The 22,615-nt window shown below is 41.2% G+C and overlaps 2 protein-coding genes across 6 annotated transcripts in view; both read left to right on the top strand.

Annotated features, from left to right (window-relative positions):
• Positions 1-412: 412 nt before the first annotated feature.
• On the top strand, positions 413-5,501 carry LOC139922482 (interferon-induced protein 44-like). The gene is made up of 9 exons (XM_071913012.2): positions 413-492; positions 1,143-1,187; positions 1,447-1,566; positions 2,583-2,616; positions 2,845-3,043; positions 4,209-4,361; positions 4,528-4,699; positions 4,832-4,932; positions 5,062-5,501. Exons 2-9 carry the CDS (start codon positions 1,145-1,147, stop codon positions 5,221-5,223), a joined length of 984 nt encoding a protein of 327 aa, XP_071769113.2. The 5' UTR covers positions 413-492; positions 1,143-1,144; the 3' UTR covers positions 5,224-5,501.
• A 1,389-nt stretch (positions 5,502-6,890) lies between these two features.
• The window catches only part of spag9a (sperm associated antigen 9a), a 31,123-nt gene continuing 15,398 nt past the window's right edge, over positions 6,891-22,615 (top strand). For 2 of the 5 annotated variants that reach the window (XM_078284470.1, XM_071912996.2), the window contains exons 1-12: positions 6,891-7,372; positions 12,164-12,284; positions 14,880-14,950; positions 15,082-15,170; positions 15,680-15,830; positions 17,494-17,580; positions 18,980-19,115; positions 19,984-20,077; positions 20,169-20,290; positions 21,148-21,159; positions 22,055-22,112; positions 22,345-22,497. In XM_078284470.1, the coding sequence (XP_078140596.1) occupies positions 7,073-7,372; positions 12,164-12,284; positions 14,880-14,950; positions 15,082-15,170; positions 15,680-15,830; positions 17,494-17,580; positions 18,980-19,115; positions 19,984-20,077; positions 20,169-20,290; positions 21,148-21,159; positions 22,055-22,112; positions 22,345-22,497 (1,394 nt within the window). In that variant the 5' untranslated portion in view covers positions 6,891-7,072. The remainder of the gene's footprint in view (positions 7,373-12,163; positions 12,285-14,879; positions 14,951-15,081; positions 15,171-15,679; positions 15,831-17,493; positions 17,581-18,979; positions 19,116-19,983; positions 20,078-20,168; positions 20,291-21,147; positions 21,160-22,054; positions 22,113-22,344; positions 22,498-22,615) is intronic. The other 3 variants (XM_078284471.1, XM_071912997.2, XM_078284472.1) reach the window with 3 other exon arrangements.

The following is a 22,615-nucleotide window of genomic DNA, read 5'->3' as shown; positions in this document are numbered from 1 at the left end:
AACACAGCCACAAATCTTTGATCCATGTCGTTCATAACTGGACTTAACTGTATTAACTTTGTCTGTAGGCTACAGCACAACAAAGTAGGAAATAACAACAATTAACACAATTACAACAGACAAAAAAAGAAACCATTTAACTACGTAGCCTATTTACCCATGGTAGAAGCACAAAAATCACGGAAAAATGACCAAATCAGCAAGTCCAAAAAATCGGCCAGACAAAACGCTCCGCTTCTGAAACGCTCCCGGTGTGGTATGAAGCCCTGCGGAGGACGGAACAATACCGCGTCGCAGCCGGAACGCGACGCAGCCGGAACGCGACGCAGCCGCCCCCGGTGGAATCCAGGCGTAAGGATCCAATGTCAGTCGCTGTGTTTGCCACTTTTGGTCACGTGGGTGAAAGTGTGCTGCAGGGAGTTGCAGACTCTCCATCGGGAAACTGGAGTTTGATTCCCGGCAGGGACGCGTCCACAAAAGTTAATGTCGCTGGTTTGTTAGACTCTGGTTAACTGTTTTTTGAGTTATTATTATTCTGATGTTTAGCTAATTTTATTGAGTTCAGTTAGGTTTACTTACTATTAGTATGAGATTTCCCAGTAGGCCTTTGCAAGAGGTATAGCCTATTTTATACTGTAGGCTTACTAGGCTATCAGTTAAAACATATAGGTGGACCATGTTCAGGTTTTGTTTCATCTGTCCTTATGTATTTTCTTTTGATCAAAATATTTAAAGTGACAAAATAGTGTTGACTTTTATTTAATTTTTGTTTGTGAGTTTTAGTTAGTTAGCTTTGAAGATTACACTTGCAGTTTGCATTCAACTTTAACACACTTAAGTTACACTGTTTTTGCTATTTCAGTTTACTAAATATTTTTTCCACTAAATATTAAACTAAAAACTTAATTTTAGTTTTAGTTTGGTATCATAAGCTTGGACCTAACAAATACATAAACTAATTGTGGCCATTATGAGCCTACAATGATATAAATGTTAACGTTGTTAACGATGTTAATGTTTCTATCAAGGTATTCAGTCTCAAAGTTATGCACAAGTTGGTTTTAGGCAATGAATAAACTGTTCAAATATTGGACCAAAGTATTTCAAGTATTTACATATTCTCTATTTTTCTTACTTTCTAGCAATGGGAGGAGGAGATTCCCGACCAGCAACCCCACCTTCCCCACGTAAGATATGCAAAAACACTTTGTAGGACATTGTTTAAAATTCAATTATGATTAATTAAGCTCACAGAATTCAGTCACAGAAAATGACAAAGTCTTGCCTGATGTTAAAGAAGTCATTTCTTTCAAATATTGCTTGGTACTACATTGCACATACTATAGTTGCCTATCCCTGTCAGAGATGTTTGGGGGAAAATACTGTGACGCTATTGTTCAAAACAGGCTGTGAAATGATTCCAACTTGTGAATTATGATTTCACAGACTGGCCTTTTTTGATATTTGACGAACCCAAGTTGGACTCATTGTTAGCAGCAAGAGGCCTAGCAACGGGAGCTCACCATTTCAACCGAGAGCTGATTTGGGAGTCAATATTCTTTCCAAGTAAGACAAATTATATATAGGTCCAAAATCACTGAACCTATCCTCTAACTGTAGTGTAAACATGAACCGGTTTAATTGTAGTGTAAAAATGTTGGAATAATGTTAGTGTAGTCATATTGTACTGTCATATTGTAAATACTGTGACGCTGTTGTTCAAAACAATGAATGATGGTTTAGGTTTAGGTTTATTAAGTACTCACAGGGCAGCTGACAATTCATCTGAAATACGTGAGCATCACAATAGTGTTTAGTTTAAAATATACACATCATGGTGAAAAGGAAAAGAATAATAGCCTCATAATAAGTTAGAAAACATTATAAAATAAAAAGGCAAACATTTCAGCACATAGCCAGGTCAAAACAAGAAACAAAAATTGCACCAAAATATGAGCAAATTTTTCCACATACAGTATATACCTGCATATGTATGCACACACCTGTACATACGTAAATATATATACACATACCAATTTGTATACTTATGAAGGGAAGCTGTGTCAACTGAGCGATGACCAGAAAGGCTCTCAAACTGGACACATAATGATGTCTTCAGTTTAATGATTGGACTCAATGATTCAACACTTGTACATGAGTCTTGCGTCATTTTTAGCTTATGGAAATAGCTAATATACTTGCAGTTTCCTCTCAACTTTAACACACTTTAGTTATATTGTTTTTGCTATTTCAATTTAGCCTACTAAAATATTTTTTACACCTAGACTCCACTGAATAATAAACTAAATTTAAAACAAAACATTAAAGGTATTTAGTCTCACAGTTGGTTTGAGGCAATGAATAAACTGTTATTATATATTACTTATTATATTATATATTACTGACCTCCAACCCCCCACCATCTCCTAGTAAGATATGCAAAAACTCTTTACAGAACATTGCTCAAAATTCAATTATGATTATCATTCACAGAAAATGATAAATGCTTGCATGATGTTGATAAAGTTATTTATTTGAAATATTGCTTACATCTTAATCAACATCTGCAATTTGCTTCTCAGTTTTTAGTGAACCATGGAGGAGAATCCAATGGGGGTAAGTAAGTGTAAACTTAACAAAGTGTGTGTGGTGCCACTGTGCCCTTAATGTGTGTTTCTTAACATAACTAAATACATTTTTACTGTCTCAGTAACATCCTGGTTAACTTAACAGTTGTCTGTGACAACTGACAACTACGCCTTAGATATATGCACCATTTGTAACATTTAAAGTAAACATATTTTAAGTCTAAAATCGAATCTAAGTGTTTTCTTTATTGAACAGTGACAAAGCGACAGATCTGCAGTATGTGAAGGATTATCAACCTCACAACGAAGAGGCCCAACATCTCAGAATCCTGCTTCATGGGCCAGTTGGTGCTGGAAAGTCCAGTTTCATCAACTCTGTCAACAGTGTCATGCAAGGCAGAATGACGGGTGCAGCTTTGGTGGATTCAACCTCTGGTGAAAGTTTCACCAAAAAAGTAAGATAAGATCTGGATAATACGATAAGATAAGATAAGATAAGATGTATTTTATTTTGATGGAGCAATTTGTCTTGGACTCATGATACATGTGAACTATGATGATGTGTGAAGATGTGAAGTACACAGCATTCATCATTCATACAAACATGCATACATACTGTACATCATAATACAATCACACATACAGTATGTATAATTGACATACATATTCCGGGGGGGCCTAAGTGTCTAGCAGAAATATTGAGGTAGCCTTCATTAGCCTGGTAGCATTTTTGCACATTAGCATAGGCTTATGTAATAATTTGTTTGCAAATTAGTTAGGTAGTAGCCATACTTAAAGCCCGCACAAATGGGGCTTCTGTGTAATTGTATGACTTAGCTAGATAAACAATGAGCATGGCTGGACAGCTGAGCGGGCCCTGGCATCCAGATGAAGCTGCCAGTCAAGCCAGCAGGGCCAGGCAGACTTAGCTTAGCCTAAGCAGACACAATGTGGATATGTGGACTGCTGAGTTGGCCGGGTATCTGCTCTCTGCTAGATGTAACTTTCATAGTGTGTGACTTGGTAGGGTGCAGATGTAATGTGTTCTGAATAGAAAGGAATATTGATGGTAGTGTGTATCGTAAAGTAGTGTTGTTGGTAACAAATGTACAGGTGACAGTGACAGCAGTGCAGTGGACTTGGGTCTGCTGCAATACACTGTTGAGCCTTCTTGAGGTGTTGTGAGCCTTTTTCTATGGTACTAATCATTTTTAAGGTAGTATAGAATTCCATTAAACTCTGAATTGGGCCTCTATATGAATGCTCACCTTGAATTATGACACAAGAGACAGTAACATCATATCCTGTGTATTGATAAATGCTTCCTACATAACAATAACAGAATGCAAAGAAACCCATTGTACGACCCAATTGCATCATACTGAGCAACTATTACACTGAATACACAACAAATAACTTTTGATTGCGTGGATAAACTAAACAACAGCCATCCCTATTTCATTATGTATTTCATGTAATTTAAAACTTGGCAAAGAACCATCTGTGATAACTGACTACCATGCATCATGCACTACCAAATTACAAACTGTGTAAGGCCACCAGTCAATAGATGGCAGCATTGTGATAAAAACAGCACTTTTCTCCATATGTGTTTTACAGTACACAACCTACAAAATCCAAAAAGGAAACCCCAGGACCTTTTACCCTTTCATCTTCAATGACATCATGGGTCTTGAGAAAGACACTAACAAAGGAGTCCGCCCAGAAGACATCAAACTGGCCATGAAGGGACGTGTGAGAGACGGTTACAAGGTAAAAGTACTGCAGTCTTTCAACTCTTTTTGACATCATTCAGTCAAATAATCCAGTTCTGTGATCTGTCTTGCATTAAATAATTTTGTTCACACAAAAATACATAACAGATACTCTGTTTATATGCAAGTAGCATTATTTAACTGGAGTTTGCATTCTTTTCCAGTTCAATCCTATATCTACACTGTCAGAAGAAGACCAAGGCTACAACAGTTGCCCCACTGTGGATGACAAAGTTCATGTTCTGGTGTGTGTCATACCTGCTGACGCAGTATCTCTATTGAGTGATGAAGTCGTTGGGAAGATGAGGGACATCAGCCGAACAGCCAGTGACATGGGTAAGAGCAAACATCAGGGTGTTTATTGCTTTGTGTGTGCAGTCTTGGTGCCACATTGGGTTCTGTGAATGTTACCAAATTCCCTGAAAAACATATTAAAGGACTGAGTAGGTTTCTGTTCTGTATCTGCAGGGATTCCCCAAGTGGCTATTCTCACCAAAATTGATGATGCCTGTTCTGAGGTCAATAAAAGTATAAGAAATGTGTATAAGAGCAAGGGCTTGAAGAAAAAGGTGAGTGTCTGAAGGTGATTTTGTAATAGATTGTACCAGTTAGAATATAATTTAGCTTTACAGTCAAGATATCTTATTATTTGAGCAAACCTCTTAAAATGAACTGAAATGTTGTTTCTTTCAACTTAGATGGAGGAATTCAGTTCAAAGCTGGATATTCCACTGAACTGCATCTTTCCTGTGAAGAACTACAGCTCAGAAATCTACTTAGATGACGACATTGATTCACTGATACTGTGTGCACTGAGACAGATGATTGACGTCGGAGAAGACTTCCTCAACACTATGTAAACCTTGACTGCAGCATGAACAAAGACAGCTCAACTGCATAATATAGCTGACATTTATGTTATTGTACTTTACCTCATTGAATTAAGTATGAACAAGGTATGGACATATCAGGTACAATAACACCATCTGGATGTGCCCAGAGTGGGACTGTATCACTCTCTCCATGTTTTATGACTTATGTTTTATGGAGATTGTTGTTATGCACTGTTGACTGAGGTGGTGATTCATGGTGTTTACTGCCATTTATATAAAACCACAATAAACAAAGATAATTGGAATTGGAACGCTGTGTGTCTATTTCTTCTTCTTTCCTTTTTTTAAATTTTTATTCACTCTACTCCCTGTAGTAGACTAACTTGTGATGCCTGATGGAATTCCTGATGGATTCAGGAAGCCATATCCCTCCTCCCACAGGATATGTTTGAACTTCCTCAGGGTCCTTAGAAATATTGTGAGGGTTTTTTTTCACAGAAATTAGGTGTCAATAGTGTGCAATGATTTGGAAAAAATCAAAATGCCGGTGTATATGAAGTGTTACATAGACACAGTGGGACCACAGTAAAATGATGGAATAAGGATTAAAGCAACCTCAAAAAATAAATTGGGGAATTCATTGGACCTTGATGGTGACAAGGCAATCTTAATGTGTATCCTTAACTCCGTCACTTGGGGTGCATTGATTGTTAGATTAGGAGCATAGATAGTTAGATTTAACTATCTTATAGGTCAAACTTTTAAACTCAAATGTAATTTCTCAGACACCACTAGTTCAATTTTGACAAAACTTGGAGGAATGATGCATTTTGGCACTGAGTTCTTGCATTTGAAAAATACACTGATTAGCCTGACGGAGGCGCTACAACTACAGGTCAAAATTTATATTATCATTTCTCTTGTATCTTCATATATTTTCTGATGCGATTGTCTACTTATTAGCCTTACAAAATAAAATAATTTTAATAAGACCTATTGCCATTTATACTTCTGGTAGGCCATATGTTTACAATTTGTCAGTGCAAATAAAATTCATCTTTATAGGGTACGTTGTCAGCAAGATCATGACGTCATCACGTGATCTGGTCAACAACTCAGCTGTTGTGATGATGCCTTCATGTGCTGGCGGAAATAGTACAATTAAATGTTGACTGCACATGGACGACCTAACAAAGTGTTAAGTGGGACTGGAAAAGACGTTTTTTTTTTTTTTTTATTACACCCAAGTTGCTGAGATATGACGTTTAGAAAGCATTGTAGCCGCGTTGACAATTAATGGTAAGAGTGATGTATTTTTGTATTATTGTATAGGGCCATTACAGTTTGGCACATGTAAACAGTTCGTATAGTTGTGTGTGTCTATTTTTATTCTATGTTTAACTTGCCATTGTCAAACACTTTTGCTTTTAATAAAGTAGCCTTAATGAAAACTAATGATGTGCATTTTCTTCATTTTGCTGGTGTAGCACAAAATCGCTCTGTGGCACTTGACTTATAACATAATCGAACAGACACCAAAAAACAAACAAAAAAACAAAACAGTGACCACATTGCCATTACGAGCAAGAGCACTTTACTGCGCGACCGGTCATATTTGGAGCTTCGAGGAGCACTTGAAGGCAGCAGGAGACGAAGTAAGCAAAAAAAAAAAAAAAAAAAAAAAAAAAGAGAGAGGAAGAAATCCACGTAGCCTAGCTTGTATCGGATGCATGTAATAGTACAGACACTGAATATCTCAATGTGTGCGGTTATTTGAAGAAACGCTGCATTCAGTAAGAGGATACCGGTGTTCATACTGGCGGGGTAAAGCGGAATAATTCACACTGGTCCTATTTGTTGAAAGCAGAGGAAGAAAATGGAGCTGGAGGACGGAGTTGTGTACCAGGACGACCCAGGGACATCAGCGATGATGTCGGAGCGGGTATCGGGCCTGGCCAACTCCATCTACCGCGAGTTTGAGAGGCTTATCGGTAAATACGACGAGGATGTGGTGAAGGAGCTGATGCCGCTGGTCGTGGCCGTGTTGGAAAACCTGGATTCAGTGTTCGCGGAAAACCAGGAGCACGAAGTGGAGCTAGAGCTGCTGAAGGAGGACAACGAGCAGCTCATCACCCAGTACGAGAGGGAGAAAGCACTAAGGAAACATGCAGAGGAGGTGAGTTTAGGAGCGGACAGCACCCGACACTGGAGAGGTAAAAATATGTGCAGCATCCTTTCAAGAGGAAGGAAGGCCGCGTCAGGTGATTCTCCTCCCAGCATCCCTGTGCGGTGAAATATGCACGTGGCGACGTAGCAGCCTATCCGTCCTTCCATGTTGTTCAGTAGGGATGTAAACAAGACACTAGCATGGCTAACGTCAGCTCCATAGGTAATGCAACTGTAGTGGCCCTATTGTTGTATGACTCAGCTAGACGGTGTTGGCTAGCAAGATGGTTAATGATGTGAGCCTGGCCCTTTGTGTCATGCCATAGCGAAGTTATAAGGGGATGCGAGGCAAGAGGTTGCTTACCCACTGCCTTAAACTTTCATCCTGAATGCTGGCCTGAAAAAAAGAAAAGAAACATCATTCCGATAGGCGTAACATGTAATTTCCACGTGATACGCCTCTGCTGTTCTATAACCGCCTCTTTGCCCATTGCATCAGCAAGTTAAGTCATGTCTGAGTACCGTGAGACCCTGACTGAAGAAACAGCAGGTGAAGTGACTCAGCGTTCTGGGCCATCCCTGGATGACAAGGAAAAGGAGACAACACAAGCCCGGGAAAGGAGGAGTGAGACAAACAATAGGACATGGCAGACTGACCAACTCTGTCCCGGTGTTGAAATTCATTAGCAGGGGCTTGTCATGTATCAGACAGACTTACAGAAATGACAGTCTCAAAACTACCCGCCACAGCCTTGCCCAGATTATCCCTAGGGTATGCATAATTTCCATGGGCCCCACTGCCACCATGCTGCGCTGCCCTCACTATTTGACCTTTCACCATTGTACATAGTGCATCTGCCCCATCAAGTACCGACTACATCAAATCATACTAAAAAATGGTCAGTGTACAACCATTGAAGATACCAAAGAAAGTATCCAAGGGCAAATTAACAATTACATTACAAATGTACATTACAAACATGCAAACCTGGGTATTTCAGGGTGCTGGTTGTCCCTGGCCCCAGGGTGCCCGGCATGCGCTTAAATATGAACAGTGGTTCTCAATGTAACACCATGTTTGATTGCTGAACACAGATTTATTTATTGCAGTCAAGGGTGCAGTCCTCTTGGCAACTTTACACAGATTAACTATGTCTTCTTTATTATTGTATTGGTGACACTTTATTTTGCCACTTTCAAAGTGCTCTTGCTAATCAGTGAAGCACGTGGCATAAATTCAATATATCTAAGCCATGCTGCATTCACACAAGACATTCAAGCTTCATTTTGAGTAAGGATTGTGAGTGTCCTTTTTTGAGGCTCACTATGTTGAGGAATGAATACATTTATGATTGATGAGTATATGACAAGTATGATTTAGGTTGGGGTGAAATGTGACCAGAGATTTTTAGAAGCCTGCCCTAGTTATGCTAGGGTTAAATAATCGATCAAATCTTGGTTCCTCATAAATTGATTATTAATCCTGGGATCCATTGCTGAATTCCTACTCTTGCAGGTTCTTACTTATTAATAAAGCGGTAGCGTATATCAGGCCAATCCTAGCAAAAGTAGGGTATGAGTTTCAAAGAGTTTTACCAAAATTCACATTTGATACAAAAAGCTGTGCGGAACATGTTAGAAATCAAAGCAAATCTTTTCCTTTTTCACACATAGAAGGATGTTAAATCTTTCTTACATAGAAAATTGATTTTCTATGAAATTGTTTGTCCAGTGACCATAACTAGTGGTTTAAATCTATATTGCTCACTAAAAGTAATGGATATGAGGGCAAATCAGTGTCTGCTGCTACATACAGTAAAGTTTAGTACTCAGAATAGGTATCAGCAACTGAAAGGGTGATATAGGTGCATTCATAGGTGAGCCTCTCTCTCTTCTCCCTTGATCAGACATGAATCGGAGATGTGGAAGCCGATGCCATGGTGTGTGTGCCAGTGGTCTTTTTGGCTGAGACACTGCCCATGATGTGCATGTTTTGGATGTGTGAATCTGCTCCCTCCTGGCCTTCAGCCTCTGTGTGAAGGGCGATCAGATGTGACTCGGACCGTCTGTCAAGGCCTGCGTCGTCTTGGGCTCAGGGCATCGGGACAGACACTGGCCCAGCATGTGGCGGCGATGCAGACCCCTCCGTACAGGCAGTGACACTGAAACAGCGCAACAGCCAGGCACACAAACACACTCATACACGCGCCCACACACACCCACTGACACAAATACTGTATCAGTTCCCTGGGAGAGATCCTTTGTCCACCCCCCCTGAAGAGGAGGGAGCAGGAGCCTGGTCGTGGGTTGGAGAGGAGAGGTATTACTTCCAGGTCATGTGATCCTTTGTCACAAATTGACAGCGAGAGAAAGTCCCTCAAGCGCCAGTCTTGGGTTTGGTGTCACAACATAAACCGTCCCCCACTTTACCAGCGTAGTTTAGGGTGTCACGTGTCTCTTAGGGGACTACCTCTAAAGTAGAAATAAGATGATCAGTTCAAGCTTCCACATGTATTGACTTTATTAGTCTGGATTTCCCTCTCATTGCTACCTAACACATTATAGATTTCACAGCAGGTGACTGTAGTTGGGTACAGAAATATAACAAGAATAATAAGAAAGTAGCATCATACTCCCTGCTGGATTATTTTTGCAAGCTTGTTTCTCTGATTTAGTTTGAAGGCAAGGCCAAACGTAAAACAGTATATTTTACTAATGATATTGATGATCAGAGTGGTATTAAATTTCAGGCATACAGCTGTCTAGATAATCTAGGCTAATTAGTAGCTCTTCTCCAGTTTCTCATTGGTCCACAAAGTGTATCGTGGCTGCTATTCTTGATTCTGCACATGGTTGTGTACTGTTGATTATTGCTCCTTATGGCCATGGGATTGCTCCTATAGTTGTCTATCTTCTTTATACAGTATATCCTCATATTTCACTATTAAATATGTGTTTAATTTGAAATGAGCTCTCAAAGTTGGGCAGACATGAGTGAAAACCCTACAACAGCCACTTCAGAGCGACTAATGTGTTTTTGATCATTTGCCATGACAACTGAGTATAGCCACATTATTTTGAATTTTACAGTCATATAGAGGCAAGCAATCTGTAACATGAGCTTGCACACAGACTTGCGTGTACAAGTACATTCAGGCTTGTGCGTCTAGAGGAAGGAGGGCAGCCGGATCAGGGCCTCGCCGGCTCAGCTGGACAGGATGTGGAGGCTGATACACACTCTCCGGCTCAGTGGTCTGCCCAGAAGGAAACTGGGGAGGAACCAGAAATTGAACAAAAGACTCCAAGATCCTGCCCCTCCAATCCCAATTCAGACAGTCTTATGTCCTGTCAGTTTCTGTCTGTCTGTCTATCTGCCTGTCATGTTCTTGTGAACACAATAACTCAAGAACAATACATGATAGAAACTTCATACTCACACCACAGGTTCCACCTATAGAGAAGATGATCTGATTAGATTTTGGAGCACCTTGTTGCATAAACTTGCATATTAATGAGGAAAAACTGATCTCTCAGTACCTTAATGAGCTCATATTAATACTGTCTGTGTTGTATGCGAAGACAATAATGTTGACATTTGCTAATTAATGCATTGGTTACCTTAATGACTTCATCAGCACAGCTGGTTATGTTTAATATATCATGATGGTTATGGCGGGAAATGAAGCAGCTCAAGTGCCTCTTGTTTCTTAAAAAGGATGCGAATGTGTGGGTGGCCCTGAATGATCATCTAAATCCCTTCTGATGTCTGATATGTTATTGCTCTGCGTTGCTGGTACTGTGGCACAAAAGTGCGGCTAGATCTACTAAATTTACTAAGTGTGTGTGTGTGTGTGTGTGTGTGTGAGAGAGAAAGTGTTATGGCTGTTTTTTATTCTTTAATTATATAAAATCTGATAGAGTTTTTCGATGATGGAGAATCAGATGTGTTTTTGTATAGCCTATTCCCTGTTCCCCTCACTGTGACAGCCAGGCCAAGTCACCACACAGTCAGACTCCCAGTGTATGCTTCAATGGCAATATGTGGAGTGTCTGTGGAGTAACGTGGGGGAGGTGATAAAAATCCCACAGCACATGCTGTCGTGTGTTTCCTTTATAGAGGTAATCCTCAAGTTCCTCATTATTATTATTTTTTTATTTTGGTGACATCTTTGGTGCTAAGTGGTGATTGCTGTGGTGTTTTTGCACTGCACTTCCCAGAGATCACAATGAAACAGTGTCTCCAGTACTGTGACATCTTTTTCCTTGGAATGCCTCTTGCTGAGGTTTGAGTTTCTGTCTCTTCTTTTGTCTGTTCAGCCATGGTGACTAGCGCTGCTCATGGTAGCTATCCAGTTCTTTTATTTATTCCAAACAAACAGCTGTTGCTGGAAATATAAAATGCCTGGGAAAGACCTACTCAACACCGCGTGTTTAGAATGGGAAATGTAAAAGCTTTCCTGAACTGGGCATAGGTTCAATAACTATTATGTTTATAAAGAATGGGAGTAGCAAAACAGATGTTTATTTATATGGAATATGGAAATATGGCAGATTATTACTTTAAACAATAACAGACCAACAATGACAGTCAAGCTTTGATGGGTTTTGGGTACAGTGATAGAGAGTCTGACCAAGCTTGTGTGTGTGTGTGTGTGTGTGTGTGTGTGTGTGTGTGTGTGTGTGTGTGTGTGTGTGTGTGTGTGTGTGTGTGTGTGTGCGTGTGTGTGTGTGTGTGTGTGTGTACGTGTGTGTGTGTGCGTGCTGTGCATGTGCAAATTTCTGTCTGTGTATCCTTGAGCAGAAGTTTATTGAGTTTGAAGACACTCAGGAACAGGAGAAGAAGGACCTGCAGAGCCATGTGGACAGAATGGAGTCCCACTCTCGACAGCTGGAACTCAAGATCAAGAACTATGCAGACCAGAGTAAGTCACTAACACACACACACACACACACACACACACACAATTTAAACATCAGCTCTTGCACAGACACATTATCTCGCTCCCATGTCCGTGATTCCTCCCACTCTCCCACTCCCATTCTCCATACAGTGTTTAGGAGAAACCCCCATTCACGGATATCAAACCCCCAGTATGATACATTTCATTTGTTTCTGTGCGCTAGGCTTTTCCTCTTTTCACTCCGCCTCTGGCTTCTTTACCCTTTTCTGACTCTGACTGATTGGTCCCTTTTTCTGCTTTCTTTCTCCTTTGCTTCCTCTCATCCCCCCACTGATTTTGATGTCTTCCTCATATCTCACTCATGCTTCCTTTCTCCTTCTCTCTATTATGCACACACACACACACACACACACACACACACACACACACACTCACTTTCTCTCTCTCTCTGCGGGGGTAACAGTAATGGGATTATAGGATTTCTGTTACTCCCATCCTCTTAACACGGCAGTGCATTACCGCCCATCTTATTGGTGGATTAAGGAATGGAGCAACATGATTGGCTCATATATTCCGTCTTGTGGGAAGTAATGGTAATCCACAGAATGGCCGGTCCAGTTTCTAGTGGCAAAGCAACACAGCTGGTTAAAGTGAAGCATTCATTCGCATTCGGCCATTAGGGGGAGGAAAATGCCAGTGTGAATGCCAGCGTCTGCCTGCTCTGCCACCCTCTCTTGTTTCTGCCGTGCCTAACCTTTGGCTGAAGCATAAACAAGCCAACAGAAGTAGCTCTCTGGCTCCCTCATCCAGGAAAAACAAGTGTAGATGATGACTACAGCTTACACTATGTCTGTGATTACTCAGTTCCATCGTCAACCGCCTTCTGACCAGTAGAGGTAGTTCACTGTTTCCACTCTTCAGGAAAATGTGGATCCTTACAGCATAAACGCTCTATGCAAGTAGTCAGTGATTTCATCCACATGAGTTCGCCGTCAGTGAGCCACACTGCCCCTCTGCCACGCCCAGTGGATGATAAATCATTAATGGGTCGTTATGTTGCTGCACCTGGGCTGACTGCCCCCAGGCATTCCCCGTGCAGGACAGAGTCCACAGCTACTGTAGTGTTTATACTGTATATGGATTGTCTCGTAAATAAGGCCACTGCTAGCAGCAGATCAATGTTCTTTGGGAATGATAGTATAGCTCATATTTTTGTATAGAAGCCATTCCCATAGCTGATCACAATGGGGCTAGACCACTAGGAGAACTTAGTCTCTCTATCTGTGGCAGAACTGCGCTTTTCTTCAGATTTATTTTCACTTGCCTGGCATTGTGCAATCAAATAATCCATCAGTCCATCAATTCTGGTTGTGTTGGCTCTATACAGCTCTATTCTGTATTCCCACATAGACCACTTGAAACCCTCTTTTTTAGACATCCATTTGTACTATCAGACTAAGATGCACGCTAATTTTATTAGTGACACTGAGATGGTGATAATTGGGCGAGGCTTTGTTATGTAATGTGCACTCTGACAGCTGTTATATTGGTCAAGCAAAATGCTTCAACGAGCATCTGATGACGAAGATCCATTAATAGACACACATCTCACTCTCTAGGCTTCATGACTGGTTCATGACATCATATGAAATGGACCATCATGGTCTTGATGGATGATTTCCTGGTACCCACACAGACTGGGAAATGGCACTGTTGGCATTACCGTGGTGCCACTATGTTCCTGGACCTTACATATCCTGTTAGACTGTAATTGTAGGCAAAGAATAGGCTTTTTTAGTGTGATTGTAAAATACATTTTTACATTAGAAATTGTAGATTCATTCAGTATTAGCCTCACTTTCAGCTGCTCCACACTCCCTGATGTTTTACTCTGATTTGTTTAATCATCACACGTAGGAACACACAGTATCACATAGGAAGGATTACTAGCAGACTGTTTCCCCTGTGTATAACCTTTCTCCCTTCACTTTGTTATTTGTCTCCCTGAATTTCATGAGTCATGATAGCAGAATAAAATCCCTCTGTAGTGTCAAAGTACACACATAGGCACGACATCACCAAACGCTATGCAGAAGCTTTAGCTGCTGTAATTGATAGCATCCGTGCTTTGTAGGTCTGTCTGTTGCAGCAGCTCTCCGCGTGGCTTAGGCTAAACCTGACGTGCTAATAGGGGATTAGGTGTTTTTGTCACCTCATAAGTCTGCCCCCATTCAAAACTATTTGAGGGAGATTACCCAGTCTGCGTACTCCCAGTGCCTGGCTGGCAGACCACAGTTATGCAAGTAGGATATGCATACTCTTCTGTGCACAGGATTGCACTGCAAGATGCACATGCAAAAACACGGATAGAGTGCACACACACACACACACACACACACACACACACACACACACACACACATCCAGATCCTGTGTGCAATGCCCATTGTAAAAGCAGAGTACCCTTCAGGCATCCTCTCACATTGTCACAGTATCATGTCACTTTTATCATGGCCTAAACATTTTTGCTGCTCACCATCAGGATCAACGTAAGATGCCTGACTAGTTAAGTGACTCCCTTAATGATGGACTGATCAATGTTGTCTTCTCTTTCAGTCGGCAGGTTAGAAGAGCGAGAGTCGGAGCTCAAGAAGGAATTCAACTCCCTCCATCAGCGACACACGGAGGTGAGGGGGGCAGCGAGGGATGGAGGGAGGAAGGAAGTGTTGCTTAGCGTGATTCTTGTCGCTGTGGAGTTGTGATTAGGAATAATGTTCGTGACTAGTTTCCTCTGGATCTTTTGTTTTGCCCTTTGCAGATGATCCATAATTACATGGAGCACGTAGAGAGGATCAAACTGCAGCAGATGAGTGAGACCTCGGAGTCGGGCGCGCTGGGTCGAGTCAGGTAAGACCACGCAGGAGGAGTTTGCATGTTTAGAAACACAAGCTGTGTGAAGCCCACCAGGAAGGAACCATATACTGTATCTCATGGCAGATGACACTACTGACAAACCCACGAACAGCTGTATATTAACCAACATATGAACTGACCTTTTGAAGGTTATCGGGTAGGTAGTGAAAATAGTGTTTTGACAATATTTTAAACTGTATTTATCTGGGGAAGTTTTATATTAACTGTAACTGAAAATGCAGGTCCATTTTGCTTCAATCTTTACAAAGAGCACAAACATAAGGAAAACATTAATGGTTTCAAATTACATTTAATTTAATTTTTGGCTTTCACATTATTGATAGTGCTTATATCAAGTCAGTCAACGTGAAAAAATCCCAACAAATTAAGAGCCAGTAGTGGGGCAACAGCGGCTCAGCAAGGAGTGCCATACTCCACTTCCGGATTGGGACAATCAAAGAACCGCTTTCTTATCTTCTTATCTTCTTATCTTGTTTCTCCAGGAAAGAGCGGCCCCTTTCCCTGGGGATCTTCCCGCCATCCGGAGGGGGCTCTCTGCTGATCCCAGACCCCCAGGCCAGGGCAGAGACACTGGGCACAGAGAGCTGGAGGTTCACTGACCCGGCACAGCCACGCTCCAACACCAGCCTCAAGGTGGGTGTCTGGGTGGCACTGTGTGCACCTCATATCTATGTGGACATCACAATTTGTGGAAAAGAAAAGCTTATTCCACTGTCATTTTTCCTCAGAATGTAAAATTATTCAATTCACTAAATGGATGAGATCAGTTTACAAAAAGTATACAAGTTACTAGTTATACAAATTACATAATAACTAAGTATTAACACTTCTAGAGCATACTCACTGTTTTAGTTGTCTCGCCGAGGTGAGTGTTAAAAGCATATTGAAAACAGAAATTAAAATATAGGTAATGATAGGATCACTAGAATCCCATTCCCTGGATGAGTGTTTTGAGCCCTTTAGCTAGTAGAAAGAGGAGGTTGGCTTTGGATCCATGAAAAATAGAGAGCCTTTGATAAGGGTTGGGCGTGCTGAAGCATATTTTAGTAGGGATCTGACAAGGCCATCTCTGTTTTCAGACATCCTCTCTCTCTCTTTCACCATTCAGGGATATGCAAACATGTCTGTTCCCTTGATGAAGCAGGGTAGATTATTAAAGTCTCATGAATCTCATGAATATTCAGAATTGCAACAATTTCTTATTTGATTCAGGCTTGCGCCCAATTGATTTCAATTGCCAGGTGAATGTTATGCTTTATTGTATGATGTGTATTTCCAGTGATTTCAATTTAAATTCAATTGCTATAAAGACTATTGTGAACAAAGCTACCCACACATAAACATTATGATGGCTATGTTCTCTAAGCTAAGATTTAGCTGTTTCCTATTTTAAGCAGTGATAGAAATAAGCATTGGTACCCCTCAAAACATTTTTGGGTGTGTGGGTTTTGTTTGTATCTCTCTGGCAGTTAGGACCTGGAGGGTGACTGTGTTATTTCATCCCACTGCTGCGTTTTTGTTAAAACTGGGACATCAGCTCCGTGGCGAGGTGCATGATGGGAGCGATGCCGCTGTATGGCTCGCAGCCAGTCACTGAGGGAAAAAGAGCCCAGCTGGAATGTGATTGGCTCTTATGTAATCAGTGCTACAGGACGGTCATTGTTGAGCCATGGCCTTTTGAACATGGATGGCTTTGATACGCAGACAGGCTTTTATAGTTGAGCACGTCACATCTATTTCTGGGAGGGGATCGTGTCGCCTTGTGATGCTCTGCAAGTGGAAAGGACAGGTTGATGATGTGCATATGCCCTCATGCCAGCCATGACCTAAGCTCCATCCACAATGTGAGTCATATCAGCAAGACCTTTCCATTGCCTTTGAAGCTGGGATAGTTATGTATCCTAAATCACTGCAGTTTGTTTCTTACAAAGGGACCCTAAAAAATGAATGCCACTATCAATAAATCTGACATGTAGCAGGTAAATTGAAATCATGATACACGCAAATCATACGAGGCTGTAGGCATCTCAAATTAGGGTCCCCCTGTATGGTTTGGGATACTGATAAAAGGAAATGTAATGCTCACAGTCTTGACTTTCAGCCAGCAAGCCACTCACTCACAGACACACACACACACACACACACGCAGGCTTACATGTATAAATATACTCTGTCATACGCACACACTACTTTCCATTGGATTCACAGTCATGCACGCTGTCTGGTGTATGCACTTCTGCTGAACTGCTTCTGCACCTATGAGCTTCATTGTAATTCTCTCCCCCCCTCCAAGCAGTTGGACTTGGACGACCCCCCAAAGAAAAGGGAGGGTAAGAGTGCGCAGGACACTACTTGGGGGAATTCACTGGCTGACGACTGCAAGGTAGTTGGATGAGCGGTGACTGGCGGAAATACCAGGCAGCGACACGCTTGCACGGGCCGCGGACGGCACAGTGTTTGTGTTTGCGTGTCTGTGGGCTTCAGTAGTCTCCTCCACTATGCTGTTTCATCTTTTCAAACGCGCCACCTCTCTCTTTGTGCATTTAAAGACCCCGACTTCACAGACCGCCCGTGCCACATGCAACCACGTTGTACATCAAGGCCACATCGGGTCTTTCAAAATTTAAGTGCCCTGTAAAGGAAAAAAAGAAAAAAAAAACCCAAGCATCACTTTGATCTCAGCTGTGTACACTGAGGATGGAATAGGCTAATTATTAGTCTGTTAAGGTCGTTAATGGTGTGGTTGCATCTGGCCTCTATTTTGTTTTTCATTTTGGTCAAAATGCATGATAGTTTCATATTTCACACGCTGTTGTTGCAGTTTTGCTTCATTTATCCATGCTAGCTTTGAAGCAAATCTCAATATTACAGTGACATTTCTGATCACTCATTGTAGAGTAACTTAGCATCATCAATTCAGTCAATTCTGTCTCTTGACGCTGTAGATGTGCGCTCAATATAGCATTAGGCCTAACTAGATTTCTGATTGTCTTCATACATTTTCAGTGAGCCTCTTAAACTCTGTTCACTTTTTCTCTTAGGTGTTTTTCTTTTTTAGTTTTGTGTCAGTCTGTGTTGTGTTGTGATGTTCCAGAAGTAGCGTAGATCTCCCATTGTAGCTGTAGTTTATGTTCACTTCACGATGTGTGAAGCCCCCGCAATCCTTGTGGATTCTGTGGATTTGATGTGCGTGTGTGCGCCCTAGCTCTCTGCTGCTTATGCTGTCTCCCTGTGTCTGATTAGAAAGCAGTCCCTGTTCCCTCTTCATGTCTATTCAGTGTTTCGATGTTGTTTCATGTTTGTGTTCATCTGTAGTATTTCTCTGAATTGACACCTTTCCCTAATGTTTTCATGAGCTCCAATTTCAGAAAAATAGTTCCCTGTAGCTTAGTAGTTCAGCGATATTTATGATTAATAGATTTCTTTTTCCACTCTTACTGGAATTCTTTCACAGAAGGGAAAAAGTAATCAGGTTTTAGAGGTAGATTTTCAATTGATATCATTATGGTGCTCCAGCCATAAGAAATGTAAAAGTTGCAGGAAATTGGACTCTTGTCTCTTCTGTTATGTGTGCAGCGTTGTATGTATTGCATCCCCAGCCTTTGCAGTTTGTGTGTAGCACCTTTTTTGTTCCAACCTAATGCTAGCCTGTCAGATGTTAAACTGTGCTGTGATGGTGTCGTTTCCTTGTCTTTTGCACTGTGGCGTCTGCTTCCTTTGGGGTCAAGGTTAGTGTCAGCTTGACCCTTGACCGTGAACAACTAAGTCACTTATCATTTCAGGACGAGCTGTCGGACTTCAGCGGCTCCAAGTCGGCCACGCCAATGTCCACCACGGCCTCGGACATGGAAAGGGAGGATGGGAACAGTAAGAGCACGGAGGTGCAGGCCGCGCCGGGGACCAGGTCCATATCTGTGGGTAGGTCAAACACCATGGAACCACCTTAGTTACAAATGCCAACTCAACAGAATCAGAACCACAGTCACTTCATACAGGAATTAGTCTTGGTGGCCTTGGTGCAGAAACATATCGATTAACATGTAGCGATTTTGTACATATTTAGGCACAGGGACAACAAGACTTCACATACAGTGCAGGGCATATGATCGACAGTAGACTATACACTTTACAAAGATACATTCAACATCCAGTCATTGTGTGCATTCAGGCAGCATGTAGGGATTTTTCTTGGCTCAGAAAATCTGTTTAAAATGTGTATATAGGCTACGCTACTGTACCTTAAAGCTGGGTGATACTGCCAAAATGTATTATTCACATTTTGAATATTTTTTCAATTACAGAATTAGCCCAATAAAACTATGCCATCAAGTGAATTTTCAGTGATAGAATGGTCATTCTCCTCTATTCTGATGGTTTTATTACTATTAAACCAACGTGAAACTTGGAAACCGAAACACTATAGAACAAGTCAGGAACCAAAATATTGTAGTGTATTTATTCTAATTTGAACTGTTGTTAATAAATAAAATTGAGGTTGGCTAAATCTTCAATTGTTTCAAATGTTCAAACTACACACAAAATTATGAAAAAAACAAAATTTTGTTTTTTGCAACCTGGAATTGTGCTTTGGCAACCGCCAAAAAATTCTCAATATAGGAAAAACCCTGACATGGCATACAGTATGGTTGGAGCTGTAGAGATGACAAAGAATCATAGTCTGACACATCCCACCACACACAACTAATGACACATTTTGCTTAGGATTTTTGCTCACACATGTCCTCTCATCTCTGGGTCATTCTGGCACTTGTCTTGTGTTGTGTAGGTTTGCCTGAAAACGAGGAGAGCTCAGATGTGCAGGATATCATCGAGTCCACCCCCGAGCTGGACATGGATCTCAGCGGATACAAGGCATCCAGGTAGGCCAAAGAACACGCTGGCATGCGTCACTTTTAAACAAAGTTGCACCAGGCAGTAATACATCACCTCTAATGGTTATCACTCTTCCAGCACCCCTACCAAAGGCATCGAGAACATGGCGTTTGACCGCAATACAGACTCCCTGTTTGAGGAGTTGTCGTCTGCAGGCACGGGGCTGATAGGGGATGTGGATGAAGGGGCCGACCTGCTGGGTGAGAAAGACCTCTATCTGTCTATCTACAGTGGCACAACGTAGCACTGTAAAGGAATAGTGTAGCAGCTCTGAATACATTTTATATGTGATGTATTGGAATAGTCTTACTTACTTAAATTACTTGATTAAATCAGGAATTGACATATTAAGTGAAATGACCATAGTGATACATATGGTGTTTTTAAATTTCCAGTGTTGTCATTAACTTTCTCTACTTCTCCTGTTTTTACAGCATGTAATTTTTCCCAGTGAAATTGCAACTTTAGAATATAAAACTAGAAATTGTACTAAAAGTACAATTTCTTGAATGAATGAATGAATGCTACAATTGCAATATTTCACATGTTGCCTGAGAAGATGATCATATACTGTATAAATCTGTAGTTTATTTCTATGCTTATCTTCCCATCAGGATAAAAATACATACAATATCTGGCTAACAGAATTTATCCCATAATTTGTACAAAATATTATGGGACATCAGAGCATTGTCAATAATCTAATCCTAATTTTTCTTGCGCCATCAGTGAAACCAAGGTTATTACATCAAAACTAACTGCATTACTCTTGCCATTTCTCAGCAAATTATCAGTGTAATCAACTGCTTTTAGGGGAATTTCAAGGAACTTTAATGCTATTTACCTGAGGCACCTGTGTTTGGCTAGCAGCTGCTGATCTACTGACTGTACCAGCTGCTGATTGGTCGTAACGGCACCATCTGCTGTTAGCTGCAATGCTACAACACTTGCTTTGGACTAGCTGTTATGCTAATACACAGTGTCAGCCACCTACCCATGTTAACCCCACCTCTCTTTCTCCCGTGTCTCATCCTCTGGCTTTTGTCCATAATCCCAGTGGAGTACTCTGGTGTGTATGACCTCAAACCTTTCCTTAGCTAAACGTTCTTCCTTAATTTCCCCTTGACCTTCACTCACTACTCACTTTTCTCCCATATTCTCTCATCAGCTCATAGCTTCTTGCTCATTCTGCTTGATAGCAGCTGGCACACAGTTTAAATGATGCAGTTTAGAGCTTTTCAGCTGCCTGCTTTTGACTGCCTAGTTCCTCCAAAGTCACAGTTGTGTAGACGTTGAGACAAAGTTTAAGAGGTGCATGAATGGCGGAGTTCAATGCTTCTTTTGGATTACATATTTTAAAATGATGCATCATTTGCACAAAGTAGGCCTAACTCTTGTTTCTTTTACAGCTTAAAATAATTTATTTTTGCTCTTGTTTTTTCCTCTTTTTTTCTTTCTTTTTTTACTACTGCCCCTATCGTATCTAGCTAACCTTAGAGACCCAGCAGCTTCTCTTCCTCATTGCTTGTCGAGTCGACAGCTAAACATTTAGCTCTGGCTCCATCGGTTTGGTCATTCCGCTGTCTCACACTATCTCCACCTCTCTCTCTCCCTCTCTCTTTCTGCCTGACTTGGATTGCATGGTTTTCTCAGACCTTAGTTTGCTTGGTAAGACCTCACCCACTCTCTCCATCCTTCTCCTGTCAGTCATGTGACATGTTGTGTGTGTTTGTGTGCTGTGGTTGGTTCTGCACATAGTTGCTGGTGTTGTGAACCCCAACAAATATCTCACCAGGAGATATTTCACACCCTACGTTGTGTCTTGTTAGATTTTAACACATTAAGAATAATCTACTGGTGCATCCTCTCTAAAATATATAGCGCTTATGTAGTCACTTCTCCAGTTTGTGCTCAAATAGTTTTTCCTTCAATAGAATTCCAACGTTATTGTAACTTCTATTCAGGTATGGGCCGTGAAGTTGAAAATCTCATTCAGGAGAACACACAACTGCTGGAGACAAAGTAAGTGGGAAGTTTTCTCAATTCATTATGTGTTATGAGTTTGTTATTTGATACTTTAGATCTGACATTTCTTAATCCTGTCTGCTATAAAACATACTGTAGGTGGTAATCGGTGGTAACTGATTGGTATGAGTTAAGATAGATTTTATTGTCCCATCCTTGGTCATACAGAAAAGTTTCAACAGTATTGTGTAAGGATACAAAAAAATGTCCTCATTCCTTATTTCCGCAGGAATGCCCTGAACGTGGTGAAGAATGACCTGATAGCGCGGGTGGACGAGCTGGCCTGTGAGAGGGAGGTGCTGCAGGGGGAGATGGAGGCCGTGCTGCAGGCCAAGACCAAGCTGGAGGACAAGAACAGAGAGCTGGAGGAGGAGCTCAAAAAGTAAGGAAACGATCGTAGCAGATAGCGGCGTCTTTGTCTTGTCTAGTTTATTTATATAGCCCTTTATCACAGTCAAGTCTCAAAGGGCTTCACATACCATCATATACCATACTACATC

The sequence above is a fragment of the Centroberyx gerrardi genome, chromosome 7 (genome assembly GCF_048128805.1).
Source record: "Centroberyx gerrardi isolate f3 chromosome 7, fCenGer3.hap1.cur.20231027, whole genome shotgun sequence".
Classification (NCBI taxonomy): domain Eukaryota; kingdom Metazoa; phylum Chordata; class Actinopteri; order Beryciformes; family Berycidae; genus Centroberyx; species Centroberyx gerrardi.
Note: the sequence above shows the minus strand (reverse complement) of the source record. Positions and strands in the feature narration are given on the sequence as shown.

Excerpts from the sequence above, each read along its gene's own strand:
- LOC139922482 (XM_071913012.2), top strand. The coding sequence starts at position 1,145 with ATGGGAGGAGGAGATTCCCGACCAGCAACCCCACCTTCCCCAC. Across the intron at positions 1,188-1,446 it reads AGCAACCCCACCTTCCCCAC|ACTGGCCTTTTTTGATATTT; the intron begins GTAAGATATGCA and ends ATGATTTCACAG. Across the intron at positions 2,617-2,844 it reads TGGAGGAGAATCCAATGGGG|TGACAAAGCGACAGATCTGC; the intron begins GTAAGTAAGTGT and ends TTTATTGAACAG.